General features: G+C 45.5%; 2 protein-coding genes across 3 annotated transcripts; both read right to left on the reverse strand.

Moving 5' to 3' along the window:
• Nucleotides 1-1,752: 1,752 nt before the first annotated feature.
• On the reverse strand, nucleotides 1,753-6,112 carry SLC35H1 (solute carrier family 35 member H1; the record flags this gene model as incomplete). The annotated part of the gene is made up of 9 exons (XM_079543614.1): nucleotides 1,753-1,871; nucleotides 2,006-2,135; nucleotides 2,835-3,010; nucleotides 3,300-3,383; nucleotides 3,659-3,827; nucleotides 3,996-4,068; nucleotides 4,288-4,351; nucleotides 5,780-5,930; nucleotides 6,002-6,112. The coding sequence occupies 9 exons, from the start codon at nucleotides 6,110-6,112 to the stop codon at nucleotides 1,753-1,755; spliced, it is 1,077 nt and encodes a 358-aa protein (XP_079399740.1).
• Nucleotides 6,113-6,335: 223 nt separating this feature from the next.
• ELMO2 (engulfment and cell motility 2) lies at nucleotides 6,336-19,030 on the reverse strand (the record flags this gene model as incomplete). 2 transcript variants are annotated; one of them, XM_079543327.1, is made up of 21 exons in its annotated part: nucleotides 6,336-6,536; nucleotides 7,056-7,133; nucleotides 7,463-7,545; nucleotides 7,884-7,991; nucleotides 8,281-8,393; nucleotides 8,474-8,637; nucleotides 8,951-9,087; nucleotides 9,738-9,846; nucleotides 9,926-10,030; nucleotides 10,397-10,531; nucleotides 11,156-11,278; nucleotides 11,607-11,657; nucleotides 14,255-14,290; nucleotides 14,916-14,994; nucleotides 15,816-15,967; nucleotides 16,193-16,292; nucleotides 16,486-16,667; nucleotides 17,489-17,539; nucleotides 17,873-17,945; nucleotides 18,402-18,442; nucleotides 18,953-19,030. In XM_079543327.1, the coding sequence occupies 21 exons, from the start codon at nucleotides 19,028-19,030 to the stop codon at nucleotides 6,336-6,338; spliced, it is 2,199 nt and encodes a 732-aa protein (XP_079399453.1). The 2 variants fall into 2 exon arrangements, with proteins under 2 accessions (XP_079399453.1, XP_079399454.1); XM_079543328.1 differs by lacking the exon at nucleotides 14,255-14,290.
• Nucleotides 19,031-19,599: the final 569 nt, after the last annotated feature.

Consider the following 19,599-nt stretch of genomic DNA (forward strand, 5'->3'; position numbering starts at 1 on the left):
CAGTATTTAGTGCTTACAAAAGAAGATGGTGCTTACACCTCTCAGCAGGGCAAACAGGTGAACCCCAGTGGAAGCATCAGGAGCCCTAACTATTGGAAAAATCCAGCCAGTGACAGAACAAACCATTCCCACTCTAGGACATGTCCCACTTGGCACACAGGATCCCCTGGGGTGCTACCAGGCCACCAGCACTGCTTCAGGAGCTTTGCATGAGGTAGCTGCTCCACCTGCTGTCTGCTTTAAAGCAAGACACCAGGGTCCTTTAGAACACCATGAAAAATGATCAGCATTAACAAAAGTTGTCCTCAGAACCATTTTTTTTTTCCCCTCCGGATATGCTCCTGATTAAAGACACCAAGAAAGGCCTCCTGTCTCAAAGCTACCGAGTAAAATCAATGGAGGGGCAACCAGTCAAGATGTTTCAGGTTCTCAGAGTACGACAAATTCACTTCAATGCTCAGCTCCGCTCAAGAGAAAGCCTGCATCGCTGAACCTTTGGGAAGTGTTCTCAAAGTCATTCCCACCTCAAAAACTCTACAAGCTCACGCAGCAAACAGAACTGCCAGAGAGGTGAAAATTCTGCCAGGCAGAGAAAAATAAAAAGCTGCTGCCCAACCCCATTTCAGGCTCAGCATAAAGGCAATAGATACACCTTAAATCCTGCGCTATTCCATTTCCCCAGACCAAATTTCAGCTCTCACTGACCCAAACCACTGGGGCAGACATAAGGTTCCAACAGTGAAACAGAATACTACGTGTTCTTAGGATATAGGGTCCTGTTGGCACATCAAGGTAGACAAATCCTCCTCAGCTGGCAAACAGGACCCCTAATCCTAGAGGTCAAGCAACCTGCTGATGAGCAAGTATTTGTCCAAATCAATTGGGCATGCAGTAGAAAGGACACTGTGGGTCTGAGAGAAAGTTCAAAAGAGAAGTGATCTCTGCTTGCTGAAGCACAGCTACATAATGTGCAGACAGTAGGGAATCAGAAAACTAGTTTATTGAAAATAAAAACCAAACCACCAAAACCAACCAACCAGACATAAAAAATACTCACATACTTTCTGAAAAGCTTACTGCTCAAGCTAAGTGCACCCTCTGCCACCTTGGCTGTAGGGCCAGCAGGACTCCCTGCACCCTCGTTCTTTCTCTGCCCAACATAATTTGGCTGAATTTAATTGGTCCCAAATACCAGCAGATAGGTAAGCATCCCTCTCTTACATACATACATGAAGGTCACCAAGCACAAAGGCCCCTTCTCACTGGGACAAGTCTTGGGAATTACATGCAATTATCTGCTCCCACAAAGACAGGAGCTCCTATTTGCCAGAACCACAAAATGAGCACAGGAAGATGCACCTACCTTCCTCTTTGGAGCTAAAGCCTAAACACCACTAAAACCATCCTGGAACCACTCAGCCTGCAGTCCAGATATGTCCATACTTGATCCGCAGTTCATGGTCTACAATGTCAATATAAAGCCTTCAGGATTCCCTAGAAAGTTTTCTATAGCGTTTCCCAGTCTCACCATTCACTTCTGCTGAACTGGGATTCATCTTCCAAGTCTGCTCTCCAGCAAAGCATATTTCTTGTTTTCTGTGCAGCATTCACACTGCAGTGCAACAGCAGGACTCCCACTGGACCCTCATTCCCCTTTGGAAAGTCAAAGACAGAGAATCTTGGACCTCTTTCCTAGGCAGTTGTCAGACAGACCTGGTAAGTACAGAGCAGGGGACTCTGCTTCACGTTCACTCAGTGTTGTTGTAGGGTTCCAACATCTTCTTCCTCCTCCCCATGTTCAGCGTGGTGCAGCAGCAGCTCCAGGTCAGGCTCAGAGTGCGTCTCTTTGTGTAGATTCAGTGTTTTCTCACCTGCGTGCAGACAGCTCGTTTACTAAAAGCCAGCTCAACCCTGCTGCTGGCAAGCAGCTGGAATCAGGTGCAGCTCCTGGTGAAACTGTAAAAACGCCTACAGAGAAACACAAAGGTATTGAAAACAGAATCACCTCTGGAATTTACGGCTTTGAGAATGACATGAAGGGAGATTCCTGACAGACAGACAGCAAAGCCAAGCCAGTTCAAGAGGCTGAGGCGGTCTCCCAGCAAGTGTGTGGCAAGGAATAAAACACAGATTTCCTGTGAAAAGAAAAAACGTGACAAGTGGCAGCACAGGACCTGACGTGATGTGAATAAGTTATTTTGCAGCTCAAGCCCAAATCAAGATGTCAGGCTGCTGATTTCCACCAAGTGTTCTTGCATGTGTAGAAAGTTCTAAAAACAGATTCCAGAATCAGAACGACCTGTCAAACTGAGAGTGGGGGTTTTACGTCCCCTGATTGAACTACTCATCTAATCTGGAAGTTATAGGTTTACTACATAGCTGAGTTTCACGTATCACCAACTGGCTCAGAAATACATGCACTGCACTCATCAAGGAAGGACAGAACATGGCAAACCAGGCTGAGGTTTACCTGGGTAAGGATAAACCAGAGGTTTTATCCTTATCCAGGTCTGATGCAAGAAAACGTTCTTCTTAACTCTCCTCCCTCCCACACCCTCCATCACTCATGAGGCCCACACATTCTAGTTTCTGCCAGATCCCACCAAACTTTGGATCTTAACATATTTAATTTCTCTGCCCTTTTTTGTCAGAGCAGCAGGGAACACGAGCCCTCACTGCAAAGACAGCAAGTCAAAGCATCAAGTTCCTGCGTGAGGAGAATAAAAATCATAGGAGATGACTTCTGAGGCTGTAAGGAAGTTCCCACCACATTAGGCTCGTTAGGGGTGACTCAGTACTTGCCCTTTAATATTAGAACAGGAACCATGCCTTACCTTAAAAATACCAGCAATAGAAAGGGTGAGGCTAGATGTTCTGGAAACCAGGAGGAACTCAGAAAAGCCTAGACCAAAGGCAAGAATTCCACCCAACAACAGCTTTCCTACCATACAGAACGTCACTCCTGCTTCATGGAAATGGAAGAGCCTCTCTGATATGGACAAAGGCAGGCCTAGGAACAAGAAAGTGAGTAGCAGAGAACCCTTCCCAACCCCCAGAACCCCCCCCAAAAGGCTCAGTTGAGCTTGAGTATTCCCCTTATTTCCACAACCGTGGCAAGCTACAATTCTTATGTGCTCTGTGATATTCTACTTCAATTATATCTTGGTCCTTGTAACTCCAGGATTGCTTTGTAAAGTTCACAGATGTTCACTTCTCTGCATGAATCATCTTGAATCAGCTAAGCAAACTCCCAACAGCTCTATTAAGCTACCCCTGCTTTTCCTAATTAACTCACGCACCCTCAAACACTGCAAACAGAGGGAAGAGCACCAGGAACATGAGTGGCTGCAGGTGAAACATGATATCAATGGGGTTCTGGAGCCCTGCAAGAAGAGAATCAATAATGGTAACAAGAAGCCACAGAGTAAACAGTTCCTCGAGCTATTAGTACTACATGTAGATAGAAATCTTCTCTGCAATGCCCAGGCTGATGCTGCTGCAGAGGCCAAAGAATCCTTATTACCCACCAACAGATGATCCCCATCCCAGGTTTCGAACGCTGTCCCTTACACAAGGAGTTTGTTTCTGCAGTAAGTTACAGCCTCCTTATTCCCCACCTTTTGCCAGCACTGCCTCCCAGTTCCTGCTCTTTACATACCCAGTTCAGCCTTCTGCATAAGGATCTGCGTGAGAGTCCAGCGAACACCCCCAAGGAAAGAGGCACAGAGCACCAGCATGAACCCCTGTGTGTTGAACTGCGTGGACTTGTAGGTGAACATGAAGAGCCCCCCAGCGATGAGCACAACCACCAGCACCAATGCCACCCTCTGGGTGAGAGCAAACACAAAATCACTACAAAGTCTCTTAGAGCTGAACAGACAGTTAACTCTTTCAGTCATCCATGCAACAGCATTCCTGCTCCGATTATGTTTCTCATGCATTTCATGCCTCCCTGCGCCTGAGTTTCAGCCTCCTCAAAGCACTGCACCTCTTACCATTTCCTCCAGCTTGAAGAGCAGTGAAAACAGCAGGATGAAGAGGATGGCAGAGGATTTGGTCATCGTGTAGCTGCAAAGACCAAAATACGTTATCATTATCTTCCAATGCAGTCCTTCCCAGCGAAGCACTATTGGGAAGGAGATCAGTGTTATGCAGCTGCCAGACAGCCTAACACAGCTCCTGCATGCCAACCCCACCGGGCCACACGCAGCTCCAGATACTGACCCCAATGCAGCACTTCCCAAACCCCACCAGATGACTCCCAAGGAAGATGAGATCTGTACTCACAGGGAGACGGTGACATACAGGAAGCTCCAGTTACTCAGCCCAATATCCAAGGAAGTCGACAAAGCTGAAGAATCAAAGAAAACGTTCTGAAATTAATTGTCTTCCACTCCACAACAGAAAACTCTGCTAACTGACCACAAACATAGAGCAGAGCCAGAAAAAAAAGAAAGGTTCTTTTCTCACTAACTTTTCAATACCAGCACAGCCTGGATATGCTCAGCTTTGTTTCTATCCTTTTCCCTGTGATTCAAGTTGAAGCCAAAGACTAAATTCCAACCAGAGAAAGCTGCTAATATAACAGAAACGCTGGGCTCAGAAGAAGACTGCGAGGAGCAGCTTGTTTACCAGAGGCTCACACAGCCATCCAGAGGGATCTTGACAGGGCGGGGAGGTTTGCTGACAAAATCCTCACACAGTTCAACAAGGATGAGGGCAGGGAGCACTTGGGAAGGAACAACTCCAGGCACAGTACATACAGCAAAAGGCTGAGATTACCTCATGGAACAGGTATTCTTAAAAACCATTTCCAGGCACGTGAAGGAGAAGAAAATCACGTGTAGTAGTCAGCAGAGATTCAGCAAGGGGAAATCCTGCCTGTCCAATCTGATAAGCTTCTATAATGAAATCACTGTCCTGATGGATGAGAGGGGAGCAGTGGATACTGTCTTCCCAAACTCCTGACTCCCAGAAAATACACATGGTGAAGCTCTTGAAGCATGGGCTGGATGGGCAGTCAGCCAGATCAAAAATTGACTGAACAGCACGGCCCAGTGGGCAGCAATAAGTGTACAGAGTGCGGCTGGGGGGCAGTAATGAGCAGGATACCCCAGGTGTCAATACTGCGTCCAGACCTGCTCAGTATCTTCTTTACAGATTTGGATGATGGGGCAAAGTGCACTCTCAGTAAATTCACGTGAACCCAGGGGGAGCTGCTGATGCACCAGAGGGTCAGGCAGTCACCCAGAGGGATCCTGACAGGCCAGAGAGCTTTGCTCATGAAAACCTAATGAAGTTCACTACGGATAGGGGCAGGTAATCACACTTGGGAAGGAACAACCCCAGGCAGCAGTGGTGCTGGGCTGCCCGGGTGGAGGGCGGCTTTCCAGAAGACCTTAGAGACCCAGCGGGCACCACAGTGAACACGGGGCAGCAGCGTGCCCTCCTTGCTGCTAAGGAAGCCACCTCTGGGCCACGTGTCACCAGCAGATCAACAGAACTGATCCTTGCCCTCTACTCAGCACTGGTGGGGCCGCAGCCCAACACCGGGCCCCCGGTACAAGGGAAACACAAGGGCAGGAGCACAGCACAGACCCACAAACAGATGAACGGAGCGGTACGACTCCCACGAGGAGAGGCCGAGGGCTGGGTCCGTTCAGCGGAGGCTCAGGGAGACGCTACCGACGTCTGAACACCTCCCCGGCCGGAGGTATTTGCCGTCATCCCGCACGCAACACAACCACGGCCAAAGCCGCCGCCCCATCCCCGCCCGTACCTGCGGGCGCGGCTCGGCGGAGCCACTCGGCCCAGGACAGCGTCGGCGGCGGCCGCCCGGAGCGACAGCGCAGCACGGCGCGGCACAGCGCCGACAGCGCGAAGATGAGCAGGAGGTGCAGCAGCGTGGCGAGCAGCGGGAACGGGAAGCTCTGCGGGACCGACAGCCGCCGTCACCGCCGCCGCCCGCCTGCCCGCCGCCCCTCCGCCCGCCGCCCCGCACCTTCATCAGCCACTTGTTGTAGAAGGTGATGCCGATGGAGAAGCCGTAGTAGAGCAGCACCAGCGCCGCCACCAGCGCCGCCCGGCCCAGCGCCGCCGCGCCCGTCCCCATGCGCCCGCCCGGGGCCCCGCGGAGCGCCGCGAGGAGCAGCGCCGGGCCGCGCCGCTGACGACGCGGCGGAAGGCGGGGCCTGAGGCGGGCGGAAGGAAGGAGGCCCGGGAGCCGCTGCCGTGCTATTGGTTATTATTGGAACTCGTACAAAAGTCGCACGGCGGCCGAACGCCCGGGACGGCCGCGCACCGGGAGCTTCCAGCGGGCCGGACCGCAGCCCCCGTCAGCCGTAGTGGTACACGAAGTCGTAGCTGCTCGGCTCCTTGGGGATGGGCGGCGGCGCCTCGGGGATCTGGATGTTCTCCAAGTCCAGCAGCCGCAGCTTCATCTCCATGCTCAGCAGCGTGTCCAGGTCGCTCCTTGTCAGCTCGCTGGACATGTCCTTACCCAGGAGAGCGTTAAGCCCATCGATCCAGATACAGTACTGCGGAGAAGAGGACAGCTGACAACTCCAGGCATTATTGATTCCCCTACACAGCTCCAAAATAGGGGGGCAAACTGCAAAACCCAACAGAAAAACAACAAAGCAGAGCGCACAGATTCCAAACTAAGTCAGAAACCCAGAGGTGGTAAGCATGAGCCCAAGGCTCCACAGGGAGTGACAAGAGCTTCTAGTGGGGCCTAACAGCACAAAAAGCAAACAGGAAAGAAGGAACAAGGGACTAAATGGGACAAAACGAAGAATGCCTTTTCAATGAGGCTCAACTGACTGTGCTTAGCCTCCTGCAATAGACTTGTTTTATATTCTGTCCCTTCACTCCATAGGGAAGTGGTCATGGCCACACACCTGCCAGAGTTCAACAAGCTTGGACAACACTCAGGCACAGGGTTTGAATTGTGCTTTTCCTGTGTGGAGCCAGCAGTTCAGTTGGATGAGCCTTGTGGGTTCCTTTCAACTCAAGAATTATTTTATGATTCTGTAGTTAATTGCTGTGCTTCTTACCTCATATTTATTAGGTGCGATGAAGTTTAAGGTCTCATCTGGGTCATACAGAATCGAGAAGGCCAATTCTAACACTTCCTGAATAGAAAAGAATCTCTCACTCACTGGTGGAACAAAACATCACGTTGCTTTCAGAATGCTCACACAAGAACAGCAGTCTTGCTGCAGCTCAGTACACCTCCCTATAGCAGCATTAGTGGCCTACAGAACAACTGGCATAAAAGCTCACAGCACACTTCAATCATATGGAAGAAGTCCAGATAATTGTTTTGGTTTTTGTTTCTGTTTTGAAGCAGGGCAATGAGAAGTTGCCAATTGAGAAGACCAATTGCTCTTCATGTTTGTTTCTGGCCTTCATATCTCCATACCTTTAGGTATTATTTATAGGCAAAAAACAGAGCAGTTACCTTGTTCTGCTTCAGTGCACTTTTCTCCTTCATGTGTGGACAATCCTTCCCCGTGACAATGGCTTTGATATCTGCAACTGGAACTAACAGTGGAAAAGTAAAACTCACACAGAGGAAACACTTATCAAGAGACAGCACTTTGTTTTGTCTTTGCAACTGAGCATTTTTCCTGTTCTCTAACTCATTACTGCTGTTTTCCAAGACACATTACGAGCAGCACATCCCTACAGTTGTCTGTTCTAAGAAATGCCAAGCAACTGACAGAGCTCAAAGGATTTGTGCAAGGGTCAAATATGTATCTCATGGTCGTTAGGAGCTTCAGCCACAGTCATCCTTTTTTCTGGGATGGTCCTCATTAGAACCACTAGATGGCAACGCACAGAACACTTACTGTGTTCAGAGAGCAGTAATTGGGACTTACTTTTTTCCTGCAGTGATTCAAAGGTCACTTCCCCCTGGGCATTGTCTTCCAGATCTCCATAGTGTAGCACTTTGTGGTTCAGAGCAAGGCGACAATACCAAAATCTTTCTGGAACTCAGAAAAAAATAGAGCAGGCTGAGCAGGATCGTTCACCTGAGATCTCACAGCCACTGACCAATCTCTCTACCCCTTCAATTCCTCAGCATTACTGGCTGTTTATGAGGAGATGGCTGTATTCTCAGAAACACACGTTTCTTCCATCCCAAACTACTGGTTGCTACAGACAGATCAGGTTGCCAGCTTCCCTTTCTGGAAACACGCTGCTGACAAGTTAATCCATTAGGTATTTTTTGCCTACAGCTCACGTGAAGAAACGCAGTACACGCTGTCACCTCACCTTGTCTTCTGCGATTTCCAATTTTTCGAAAGCTGCTTCCCTCACAGAGCCTGTTCAGGCGCTGCTGCTTTATCAGCTCCAAGATCTCAGGCTGGATTTTCTCTCTCAGCTCCCTGGCAATCGAACATGAAAGAGTAAAGCAGGAACTAGTGACAACAACAGGCATAGGGAATTGTTCTTGTTGGGCGCTTACACAATAGGAGGTGACTGGAAGTCATCCTGGCTCATTCTCTCAGACTGGCGTAGTCGCAGAATCTCAGAATAGCTCAGGCTGCGCAGTTTACTCTTGAACTGGTCCAAAGAGTTGGGTTTGGAGGGGAGAGCCCGTGTGATCTGTTCCCTCACAACCTGCATAACCTGAAATAGGCAGGGTGAGAAGTCACACTTTTGCTGTTTAATGGCAGAAAAGATCTAGGGCTCAGCTCAGTGGCATCAAAAAACGTAGCCATGGCCAGGAGTGTCAGTGTACTAGTGGCTCTGAAGATCCAAAATAAAGAATGATCTCAGGTCATACCAAATAAAGACTGGACTATCCTTTACAGCCCACATCGAAGCCCTGATGTACTCTCCACCCCCATCTCTTTATCCAAGTATACTTGTCACGCAACCAAGGATGAGTGAACACACTGTTCTGCAAACAATTCTACAAGGCCTCCTCACTCTGACAGACCTTATTAAAATCTTCTGCTGTTGCCCTCATTTCTTTCCAGGTCTTGTTCAACAGCTGGATGCAAATGGCAAACAGCTCCTCAAATGCACGGTCGTGAGTGAAGAACATGGGGTGATAGTCGTTCCGGCCTTCATTAGCTTCAGGAATAAACAGAAACCACAATCACATGAATATACAGAACAACAGCTAATAGAAGTAACTACAATCCACCACAGTGACAGAAAGGCAGTGGTGTACAATGGTACTTACTCAAAGAGATAAGGACAGTTCAATGCTTTGTCTCCCCATAGGCAGTCTGTTGGGAACTATGGCAACTATCCCCAGACTTCATCATGCAAGCCTCTGCAATGGATGCACCCTTTTGGACTAGCCTCCCCAGATGACTGCTTGCAGTTGTTTCCCATTTTCCTCTGACAGAATTTCTTATAGTTGCTAATTGCTTTAGAATGTTTTTGTTTTTCTTTTTTGAGACTCTCACAGCTACTTGACTTTTAAATTTATGACGGTTTCTAGAATGATTTTCTTACATCATCCTAATGAAGCTTCAGAAAGCTGGAGTCTTCCACTTGCTTCAGTTTTTTAACAAGAACCAGAACACATACAACAAATTTTCTTATTTAAATTCAATACTAGTATTATGGGGAAACTGACAATGCAATTCCAAGCTACCCCTGTCCTTACAAGGCAGAACCAAAGTACAAAAGGTCGGGAATCTTCACCAATCTGTATGTTAACCCAGGAAACATCAGCCCAGGCACTCAGGAGACTGCAGGATAATGTTACTTACGGAGTTCCCCAACTTGTAGGATCTCACAAAGCATCCTGGTAAGCTCAATGGCACTGCGTCCAAAGGGACACTCATGTTTATCTTCTCGACTGCTGTTCTCCAGAACGATCTAAAGGAAGAGGGCAGAAGAAATAGCCAGAAGTGTTGCTGAGGTGCTGCTACTTGCAAAGAACAGCAGCTTTGCTTACCCTGATATAGGTGTCCTGATGAAACTTGGCCAAGTACAGCATGTTATCCAATGCCAACATCCCTGGAGGAGTCTGAGTAAAATCCATAGCTGGATTGATGTGATTCTGCAAAGCGTGCAGAAATAAACCAAAGAAATTAGCCCAAAGAAATGCTATGAGACTCTTCCCCAAATTCATTTTACAACAGCCTGCCTATCAAGTACTCCCTCACATCTAGCCAACAGGTAACTTAGGACACCTGCTATCTAAACTTTCTAGAAAAGAGGCCAATTCTGAGTTCTTCAAGAATAAGTATCTTCAGAGGATGTGCCTAATGAGCCCTTGCACTTATCCAAACAGTAAGTTCATAATAATCTGTTCTGGAAATCTGAGTTTAGTTGAGTTTCTGCAAGTCAGATATAGAAACATGGTGAAGCAAACAGCTGTTTCTGTTCCTCCCCCTCCACCCCATCCCACCCTCTAGGTGCATACAGTGAATCCCAGCATCTTGTAGTCCTTGGTATACATGGCTTTGCGTTTCTCTGTTCCACTGCCAGGGATGGTGTTGCTGTCAGACTCCGCATCAAATGCAATTCTTCTCAACTCAAATATGATGTCTCTCTGTGCCTGAGGGACGGAAGGGAAGGAAATGGTAACATGCAAGCAAGCAGCAGGGCACCGTTTTCCCATAACACAAAACCCACCTCTCTCCAGAGTTCACACAGTGAACACAAGGAGGTGCCAAAGGTCATTGACATTACATAAAATGAGGCAACCCAGTTCAAAATGGCAAGTTTCAGTATAATGGATATTACACCATGTTCATTTGTGTTATCCTTTAACTGCCCTAGGTTTACTTACAGGCAATCTTTAAGGATTCAGATAATGCTAAGGTACTTCTTGTTTAAGACTGCAATGTATTTAATACTTAAGTAACAGAATTCTTAATAACTGTCCAGCTTCCATGCACATTGCAAAGAAAAGTATCAAAAAGGACATGCCCTCAACTGAGGCAGAGGAATCAGTTTGACAGCTAGCATCACACTGATCAGGAAAACACATGTCTTCCAGCAACAACTGTACCTGTAAAAGCCCCACAGCACACGGCAAGTCAGTCATGAGCATACAAGAAGCTCAAAGACCACAGTGTGAGCAGCAGTTTCACCTTATATACAGTCTGCTGCAAATTCAGCAGAGTAAAGCATCTCAGGAATAAGGCCCCTTCTACTTTCTATCAGCTCTAATAGTGACCTGATCATTGGGATCCATCTTGGTCATCATTCTCTCCTCCAGAAGATTAAATGTCAGGACCTGCAGCACATACAGCTGATGAGCCATTTCTGTTTTAATTGGGCGGTTTCCTCTGATCACATGCTGCAAAAGAAAAAGAAAAAAAAAAGAGAAGGGATGGAATGAATATAATACAAATGGACAGTGAAGTATTAGCTGCAGGCAATATGCCAGGTTGCATCTACATCTCTGCATATGAAGGTTCAACTGCTTAACCTCATATTCCATCAGAAGCATAATGATAATGCTCTGTAACAGCAGGAAGAAGCAGGCTGGTAACTCCCTTTTGAACAAGTAGATCCAATTTCACTTTCCCGAAGTGCTGTGATGGCAGCAGACTTTAAACTGTGCACAAGCGAGACTTTTATTAAGAAAACATTAGAAAGCGTTCAGCCTTTTCAGACATACTCACATTCAGGATTATAGATCTCAGGTGCTTCTGGGCAAATGAATTAGCCATTTCCTGTTGGAGATTCAGAGATGAAATAAAAATGAGTGAAACATAAGCAAGAAATCCACATCACGCAGAAAGGAGGAAAAGAATGAAGCCTATGAATCGGAGACAGCGCTGACAAATGACAAAGTGCTTTCACCACAGACTGTCAATTTAGCATGGGGTCTCACCACAAAGCAAGCAGTTAAGTTGGGATGCAATGGTCATCTTTACCATGGCACAATTCATGGATGGCTCCCATACAAAACATCATTAATGTGGAGGAAGGCACTAAGGTAAACCAAGAATAGAAGAAAATTTAGCTTAACACTGAACATCTAACAATACTTGGGTATCAGAAGATATGGCTGCAGGGAGCATACTGTGGGTTGCCCTGAGAACCTGTGATGTACAAAAGGCTCCTTCAGTAAGTATTCTCCATCTTTCTATACCTAAGTTCACACCCAAGATAACAAGGACCAGAGGACACAGTGTTCAGTTCTCATCCACCTCAAAACTTGCCCTCTAAAACGTGCACTGCCCTTTGTTTCAGTTCCTAAAAAGATGTTTAGGAGTCAATTTAAGGACAATCTGAAGAACCTCTCCAGTTTACAAAAATAAAAGGAAATTTTTCTGTTGCTTCCTTTACTGTCTGGCTTCTTTCCCCAGAAGAGGAAAGCTTCCCAACCATCAAGACATGATGACAAACAGTCACAAGTATCTGCTTGCTGTAAGCCTTCAGTTCTGGGACCACTTGCACATACACCTGCAAAAACCTAACCTGCACTTCCCTTGTGAATTGTGAAGATTCACTTCCTGAAATACTAGCAATCTCATTCCACATTCTAGGAGAACAATACAAGTGCTAACATCAAGATGGAACACTATCAGAAGCTTGCTGATGTAAGCAACATTCCTGAGTGAGAAAAATCCATTGGGTGATACACGACCTGGTCCAAAAGGACTACCAGTCTCACATCTCTTCACAGCCCTATGCAATTCATATGGAGAACTGGAAGCAGATGTGCAGTTTTAGTCAAATACACTCAGAACATACTATTGATTGAGCAGCAAGACTGTTCCTACTGCTCATATCAACCCTGCTGACAGGTTGTAGAAGTAGTATGGTAAATAAAAATACATGTGATAGCCTCATTCTGAGTCCCTATTATCACTTCTGCTACAAGCAGAAGCCGGCTAAAACAAGAGTGCTATGCTGACTGATAGCTAAGCTGCAGCAGCTCCAAGTCAAGCAGCACTCATGTTACAACCAAAATAAGCCAGTGCTTTTGTGGAGGGTATCTTAAGAAGCAACTAAATGAAGTAGGAAGTGGTTTCAGACTGCCCTGAGTCATTATTTTTAACTATGACTCATAAGAGGCATTATTCTACTAAAATAAGGGCCGCTGTTCACATTTTTTCATGCATGCAACACAAAGAATTCTTACTCAGAAGTAATTAGTTTGCACATGGGAGAAAGTAAGAGGGGACTGAAACACAGAAACAGTGGGAAGGACAAAGACACTTAAATGGTTCTTAACAGTATAGTAAGAAGCATGAGCACACACACAGCCTAACCACTGCCAAAGGATCTGTGTGCAGCACAGAGTCCAATAACACCCACTTCCCTGCCTGATGGGGTCACAGCACTACAAAATTGTTCAGGTTGAAAGTGACCTCTTGAGGTCATCTAGTCCAATCCACCTGGTTCAAGCAGCGTCAGCTAGATGAAGCTGCTCAGCACAGTGAGCAGTCAGGTTCTTAGTATCTCCAAGGACAATCTCTGGGTAACCTGTTCCAGCATTTGACCACTCTTCACAGATAAGTTTTTTTTCCCCTCACTTGTGTTCAGACAGAATTTCCTGGGTTTTAAACTGTGCACATTGTTGCTTGTCCTATCAGTAGGCACTACTGAGAAGAGTTGGTCTCTGTCTTCTTTATTCCCTTTCATCAGATGTTTATACATCCACCTACGCCTTCTCCTCTTCAAGCTGAGCAACACCAGGTCCCTTCAGCCTCTAGATGAAAGATGCTCCAGTCCCTTAATCATCTTCAGAGCCCTTCATGGCCTTGTGTATTGTGTTCAAGGAAAGAAAAAAAGTAATACATCTCACAGAATTGTTTGCTATGAGATTTATTATCCAGGCTAAATTGCCTACAGAGGAATATGTTCCTTCTCATCTTCACGTGTTAAGTGTATCGATTAATTTCAGATGATGATGCAAAATTTACTGAGGTCATTGTTCCCCTTCTGAAGGGGCTACATCTTCAGCAGAAAATGAATTATTTAGGTTTAAGGAGACACAGATTTCTAAAGAACTGTCTCCAGTTTTAAATTTGTTTCACCTGATTAGTTTAATAGTATAGTATCAATTTTCAAAGCAAGACTTGTATGATCATTAATACCTTGTGCACATGCCAAGTCATGCAGTTTTCTCATGCTACTGAATCTTTTCTCCCCTTCATAATCTGAGCACATTCCCAGGAGTGCCCCCATCTTTTTCCCTAGGCTCATCCACTCTCTGAATCTTGTATGCACTGTCTCTAAGATACAAGGAGGCATAACTAGAGAAGAGCTACTATGCCTACGGTTCCGCATGACCAGCCCCCAGCCTTGAGTTACTTACAGTGATGGGCAGGTCTAGCGGGTTAAGCAGCTTGTCCTGATGGCAGAAAGCAAAAAAAGGCACAAAGAGAAGCAGACAAGATTTAGCTCTGAGTCCAGAAAAATAAAAACACAAACAGGGCACTGGAGAAGAAAGGCTTAACACAGCAAAGCTACACAGTACAGACATACACACATTTTGCATGTAGCTGAGATGTCACAGGGTCCCTCAGAGCAGGTGCTTCATTTCTCCCATTTGCCATCAGAAATATCCCCATATGACTTCAGAAATGTATTTTTGCTGTTGCTGCCTTTTTTGTGTGTGCGTGTTAAGTAAGCACATCCAACATCAAGGACGTTACCCACGACCTCCCTCTGCCTTCCACTGGTCTCCCATACAGAATGCAGTTTCTTAAAAAAAAATTAATGCTGTGCAGATTATTTTTTTCTGTCTCTTAAGGCCTTTCAAATTCATTTCTGAGAATCCTTACGTGTCTCCGGAACAAATGATTATATGGGACATTTTTTCTCCATAAGCAGCTGTTTCAGAATGGCATTAAGTTCTTAGCAAGGTCTGAGGTCTGCTTTAGCCAAATAATGCAATTTTTAAGGCACTACAGTCAAGCAGTAAATGTGAAGTAACTTAGTAAGCATTATTTGGGTTTAACTAAGCAACTACAAACCTGTCTCTTGTCCTCAGGTGCCTTCAGGAAGAGGGCATTGATCAGGGCAATGGCATATGTCTGAATCTCTTGGTTTGAGCTGCAGAAACAATAATGGGAAGATCATAAGATGATAACAGGCCCTTTGTGTAAGAACATTTACTGCCCTTTTGCATTTCAAGCAGGATTCAGGTAAGCTACTTTAGTGCCACCCAACCTTTCCTGCAGAGCTGCAAAATCTGACAAATCACCAGTAAAATAAAATAGGACAAGTCAGTTGGGAGGGACCTACAGAAATCATCAAGTCTAACTGCCTGATCAGTTCAGGGTTAATAAAAAGTTAATAAAAATTATCCCAATGCCTCTTGAACACTGGCAGGCACGGGGCATCAATCATCTCACTAGGAAGCCTATTCCAGTGTCTGACCAGTCTATAAATTTCTCCTAATTTCTGTATAGCTCCATTACTAAGAAGGTTGTGTGGGCTGAAGCGCAGCAGACCTCTGAGCTTAGCATGACAGTTTCAGCAGAGAAAGGCATCACTACAGCCCAGTGGTAATGCAGTCTGTTATATGGCTACAGCTAGAAACCTTACTAGAGAAGTCCTTTTTCTCTCTCCATGTCAATGGAAGCAACTGAACACTTTTATCTCTGCCAATGGAACTAATGGGGAAGGATTACTCACATGTATGGCACTGCCTTCCAACCCCAGCATTTTGGCTCAACCCAATCTTTTTCTTGTTTTCACTGAGTTACACTAAATTTAAACATTAGAAATCCTCAGTTTCAAGTAAGACATCATATTAGAAGTACTTTGAAGATAGCATCTTTATATGTTTTAAAGATAAATGTATATATTTGCAAATTAACAGAGATTCACAAAACTGATTTGCATCACACCATTGTTTGGTGGGTACTCACACTTGCAGATGAGAGATGAGCTGCCCCACAGTGATCTCTTCTGCTATCTTCTGATACAGAGTCTGACTGTTCAACACCATACTTTCTAGAATGGCTAGGGATCGTTGGAGGATGGAGACATCTACCATAGGCTGACTGACATATCCTGCAATCTAAAACCAGATGAACCATCAGGTCAACAACAGATGCCCACCCAGCAAACCTTGTGGTGAATGAGACAAAGTAAGGGAAATATGACTCAGAAAGCTGAGATGGAGCCATATCACACTGTGCTATCAGTTCGTATTCAACTTCTAAGAGTCATTTTGCTGGTCCTGGAAGCTGTGTCAAAGCACAAAAAAAAATAGCATCCACTCATCCCCTTTACCCAAACTCACCTGTTTAATGAAGGTTATTGAGACCATGTCCCAGGAGACAATACCATGGTCCATGAGCTCCAAGAAGGCAGTCAAGGTGAAAGCCAGCATCTCACTGTAACTAAAAAAAAAAAAAAAAAAAAAAGTCACCAATACAACAGACAAGTAAGATTTTGTCTCAATTATTATACAAGCATTTGCTATAAAGTTAGCTGCTTAATGCTACTTCAACAAGCAAAATTTGCCTCTACTTGAGGCCCTGTTTTATTTAATCAATACCCCTGTTCCAGAGTTACAGAATACAGGAACCTTACTGGGACAGAAGCTTGGTCCCACTCTCCACAAGCCGTGTCAGCACTGTAATCCCTTCCATGTTGATGAACTCTGTGGCAAAGGTCACATCTGCTGAAAGTTTAGCCAGTTCCTTCATGGCATCAAGTCGGACTTCCATATTGTGTGACTGGATCCTCTCCATTAGCTGGCGAGCTGCCCTGGACTGGGAAGGAGGGATGATGCCATTACAGACTGGAGACTGAGTCCTGTCAGTATCAACAACATTCTCTGACATATCCATGGACAGGAAAAAGCTAGAGAGATGCAAGCATTTGACAGAGCAAGTAGCAGCAATCAGCTGCTGTAAGATGGACTAAGAAAAGGCTGCTGTTGGTGACAGGCAGGCAAGTAAAAAGTATTCACCCTAACATGTAAAAGAAAATGTTTTTATTCTGGGTGAGGTGAGTGGAAGCGGATACACAAATCTAGACCAAAACCACTAAAGAAATATGATGTTCAAAAAAACCCCTTCAATTCAAAGCGCAGTACAAGCTCACTTTATGTATCCATCTGACATTCTCTAAGATTTCCCAAACATGGATCAATTATATCTTCCCAAGCATCTCTTGCCCAGTAACTTCCTCCTGTCTACTTGTTCTCAACTCCATGCCATGACAGTTGCCCAAGATGGTTTATGAATTTTTTTTTAAAAGGAAGCTACAGTAAGTCTGCAAAAGGTGCCTACTGAGGTTACAGTAACAAGAATTCACTAGGACCAACTCCCAGAGGATCAAGTTTATCTACTGTTTTTCTTTCTACATGATGTCCAGTACTCTTGCTTTTAGATAGATACCAACTGCACTCGAATTGAGAAAATAAGAGTCAGGTGCCTTACAACATACAAATCTAGGATATGCAATAAAAATGCCTGTTTGGATTTATCCACAGAAAGTTAAGGGCTCTACAGTTCTGGGGGAAAGAGGAAGAAATGGGCAAAGAAAAGCCCATTACACTAGGAGAAAAAGGGATGCGAGGAGCACTTACTGGGGAGACCGCCAACTGCAGGATCGTTCCATTCTTGATGTCACAGCGAGTCTGAAAGACAAAAGAAACAGAAACTACAGAGAAGTGTCCGAAAAGTGACACAACTGAATCTACAGTGCACACTTGCATGCAGAAGTAAAGGGGTTCCTATACCATATAACCCTGTTAAGGTTATTGAAATTGAGCCACTGGGTCCTTGCACCAACAGGCATGCAAATGGAGAAGTGCAAGGTTTTTCACTGGAACGACACCTTCTAGTGAGTACTTTTGATAGCAGAGATACTGTCTCTCAAGGATTAGTAACAGTATTGCTCCATGATGCTAGCTCAGGGCATCCTCCACTCTTGCCTGGGACACCAACACGTTGCTGTCTCTCAGACTGACCTGCTCTGTGATGTACAGTTGAGGACCATCGGCATACCGTAATGTGTAGTATTCAGGGTTTGGCAGTGACCACCTGGAAGAGGAAGAATATGTAAGCCTCTTCCTCTCAACTAGGAACAGCAGCTTGATCACAGGTGGGTGGAAAAGAACATTCAAGCAAAACCCTAGCACGGGTAACTAAATCTCCTAAAGGCATAAGACTTCTCCTTGGCATGAGGGATTTCAGCCTATTCTAAGTCAAGTTCAGTAGATGTTTGCACTTCCAGAACAGCAAGAAGATTGCCAGGCCTTAGAGATGCTGAGTAGCTTTCACTGACATATCCTGAGAAGTGAAATAAAGATGCAAAGCCTCTATCTTCTAGAGCTTCTCTTCTTCCCTGACATAAACGCAGGCCCATTCTGTGGCTAGAACTGCAACAGGCAACATGAACGATGCCAGCTGTGCACTGACAATCAGAAGACTTTCCACAGTACCTCAGCAACACCTGTCATGGGGACAGACTTTCTGCATGACAGAAAGTAGACTTACCCATCACAGACCTCCTTGATGATGGATGCAAGAGGCCTTTTCTAAAATAGAGAGAGAGAGAGAGAGAGTGTTCTCAGTAACCATATTATACCCTCAAGCACAAATAAACCATTTCTGTGTTACTACTGTAGCAACTGGACAGATCAAAACAATGGGAAGGGTGTTACAACAAAGGTACAATAATGGAAGGACCAGCACAATACAAAGGTGCTATAAAAAAATAATAAAAGAAGATTGCACACCCGTATCAGAAGATTCCAGGTTCACAGGGGAAGCTTCACCAAAGAGGGACCTCTAGAGAGAGATCCTTCCCCAGTGGCAGTCAGCCCTTAAATGGGGTCTAAGAGAGGGGCAGCCAGGCTCCACCCTTCCCAATCACACAGCTGAATTGCCTTCACCTGTGCTCCCAGGGCTGACTGGGTCTTTTCCCCAGGTGCTCAATCAGTGGTTTAGGCCAGAACTCAGCACTTCCCATGCATCTACGTTCCAGCATAAAAGTTATAACGCATGGAAGAAATACCCTTCTACTCCATTTAGCTACAAGATCTCACCTGATCTATTTCCAGCAGCTGGGCATTGGCACCTGGCCATTCTACAGCTACTTTCACAATGTCTGAAGGTGGTGGCATCGCTCCAGACTCCTGCAGGTGCTTTCACAACAGCATGCAACCCCCACACCTGTTAGGAGAAAAAACAGTGAGCAAATCTCTGAAAATGATTTGAATTGTTACATTTGACATCAAGCTTCAAAAGAAGACCAGCCTTACAGTCTGCTGGGCGTATTCAACACAGACAAAGCATTTGGTATGTCAGGGACCAAGGCATCATGCTAAAACAACACTGTGAAATTTTATGCCTAACATTAATCCCTAAAGTATATTTCTGAGAGCTTGCCAGAGTTCTCACACAAAAAGGAGACTGACTCTCTCATTTAGCATCCACTCTGTATGGTCAGTTTTCAGGACTAACAAAACAAGAGTTCCCTAGATTTGGCTTCTACCAGAATGTGAGAGCAGGGGCATTCTGACCAGATAGCCTCCCTCCCATGGGCTGGTGATCACAGATGCTGTAATCAATTTCAGATATCTCAGTCTATTCAAGACACTCCTACGCAAAGTAGCCACAGTTAGCTTTATTCCTCTCCCTTCCTCTAACACCCTAATTTCAAAATATGAACACCCATTACAGAAGAAAAGAC

This window comes from Tetrao urogallus (genome assembly GCF_951394365.1).
Source record: "Tetrao urogallus genome assembly, chromosome: 16".
NCBI lineage: Eukaryota > Metazoa > Chordata > Aves > Galliformes > Phasianidae > Tetrao > Tetrao urogallus.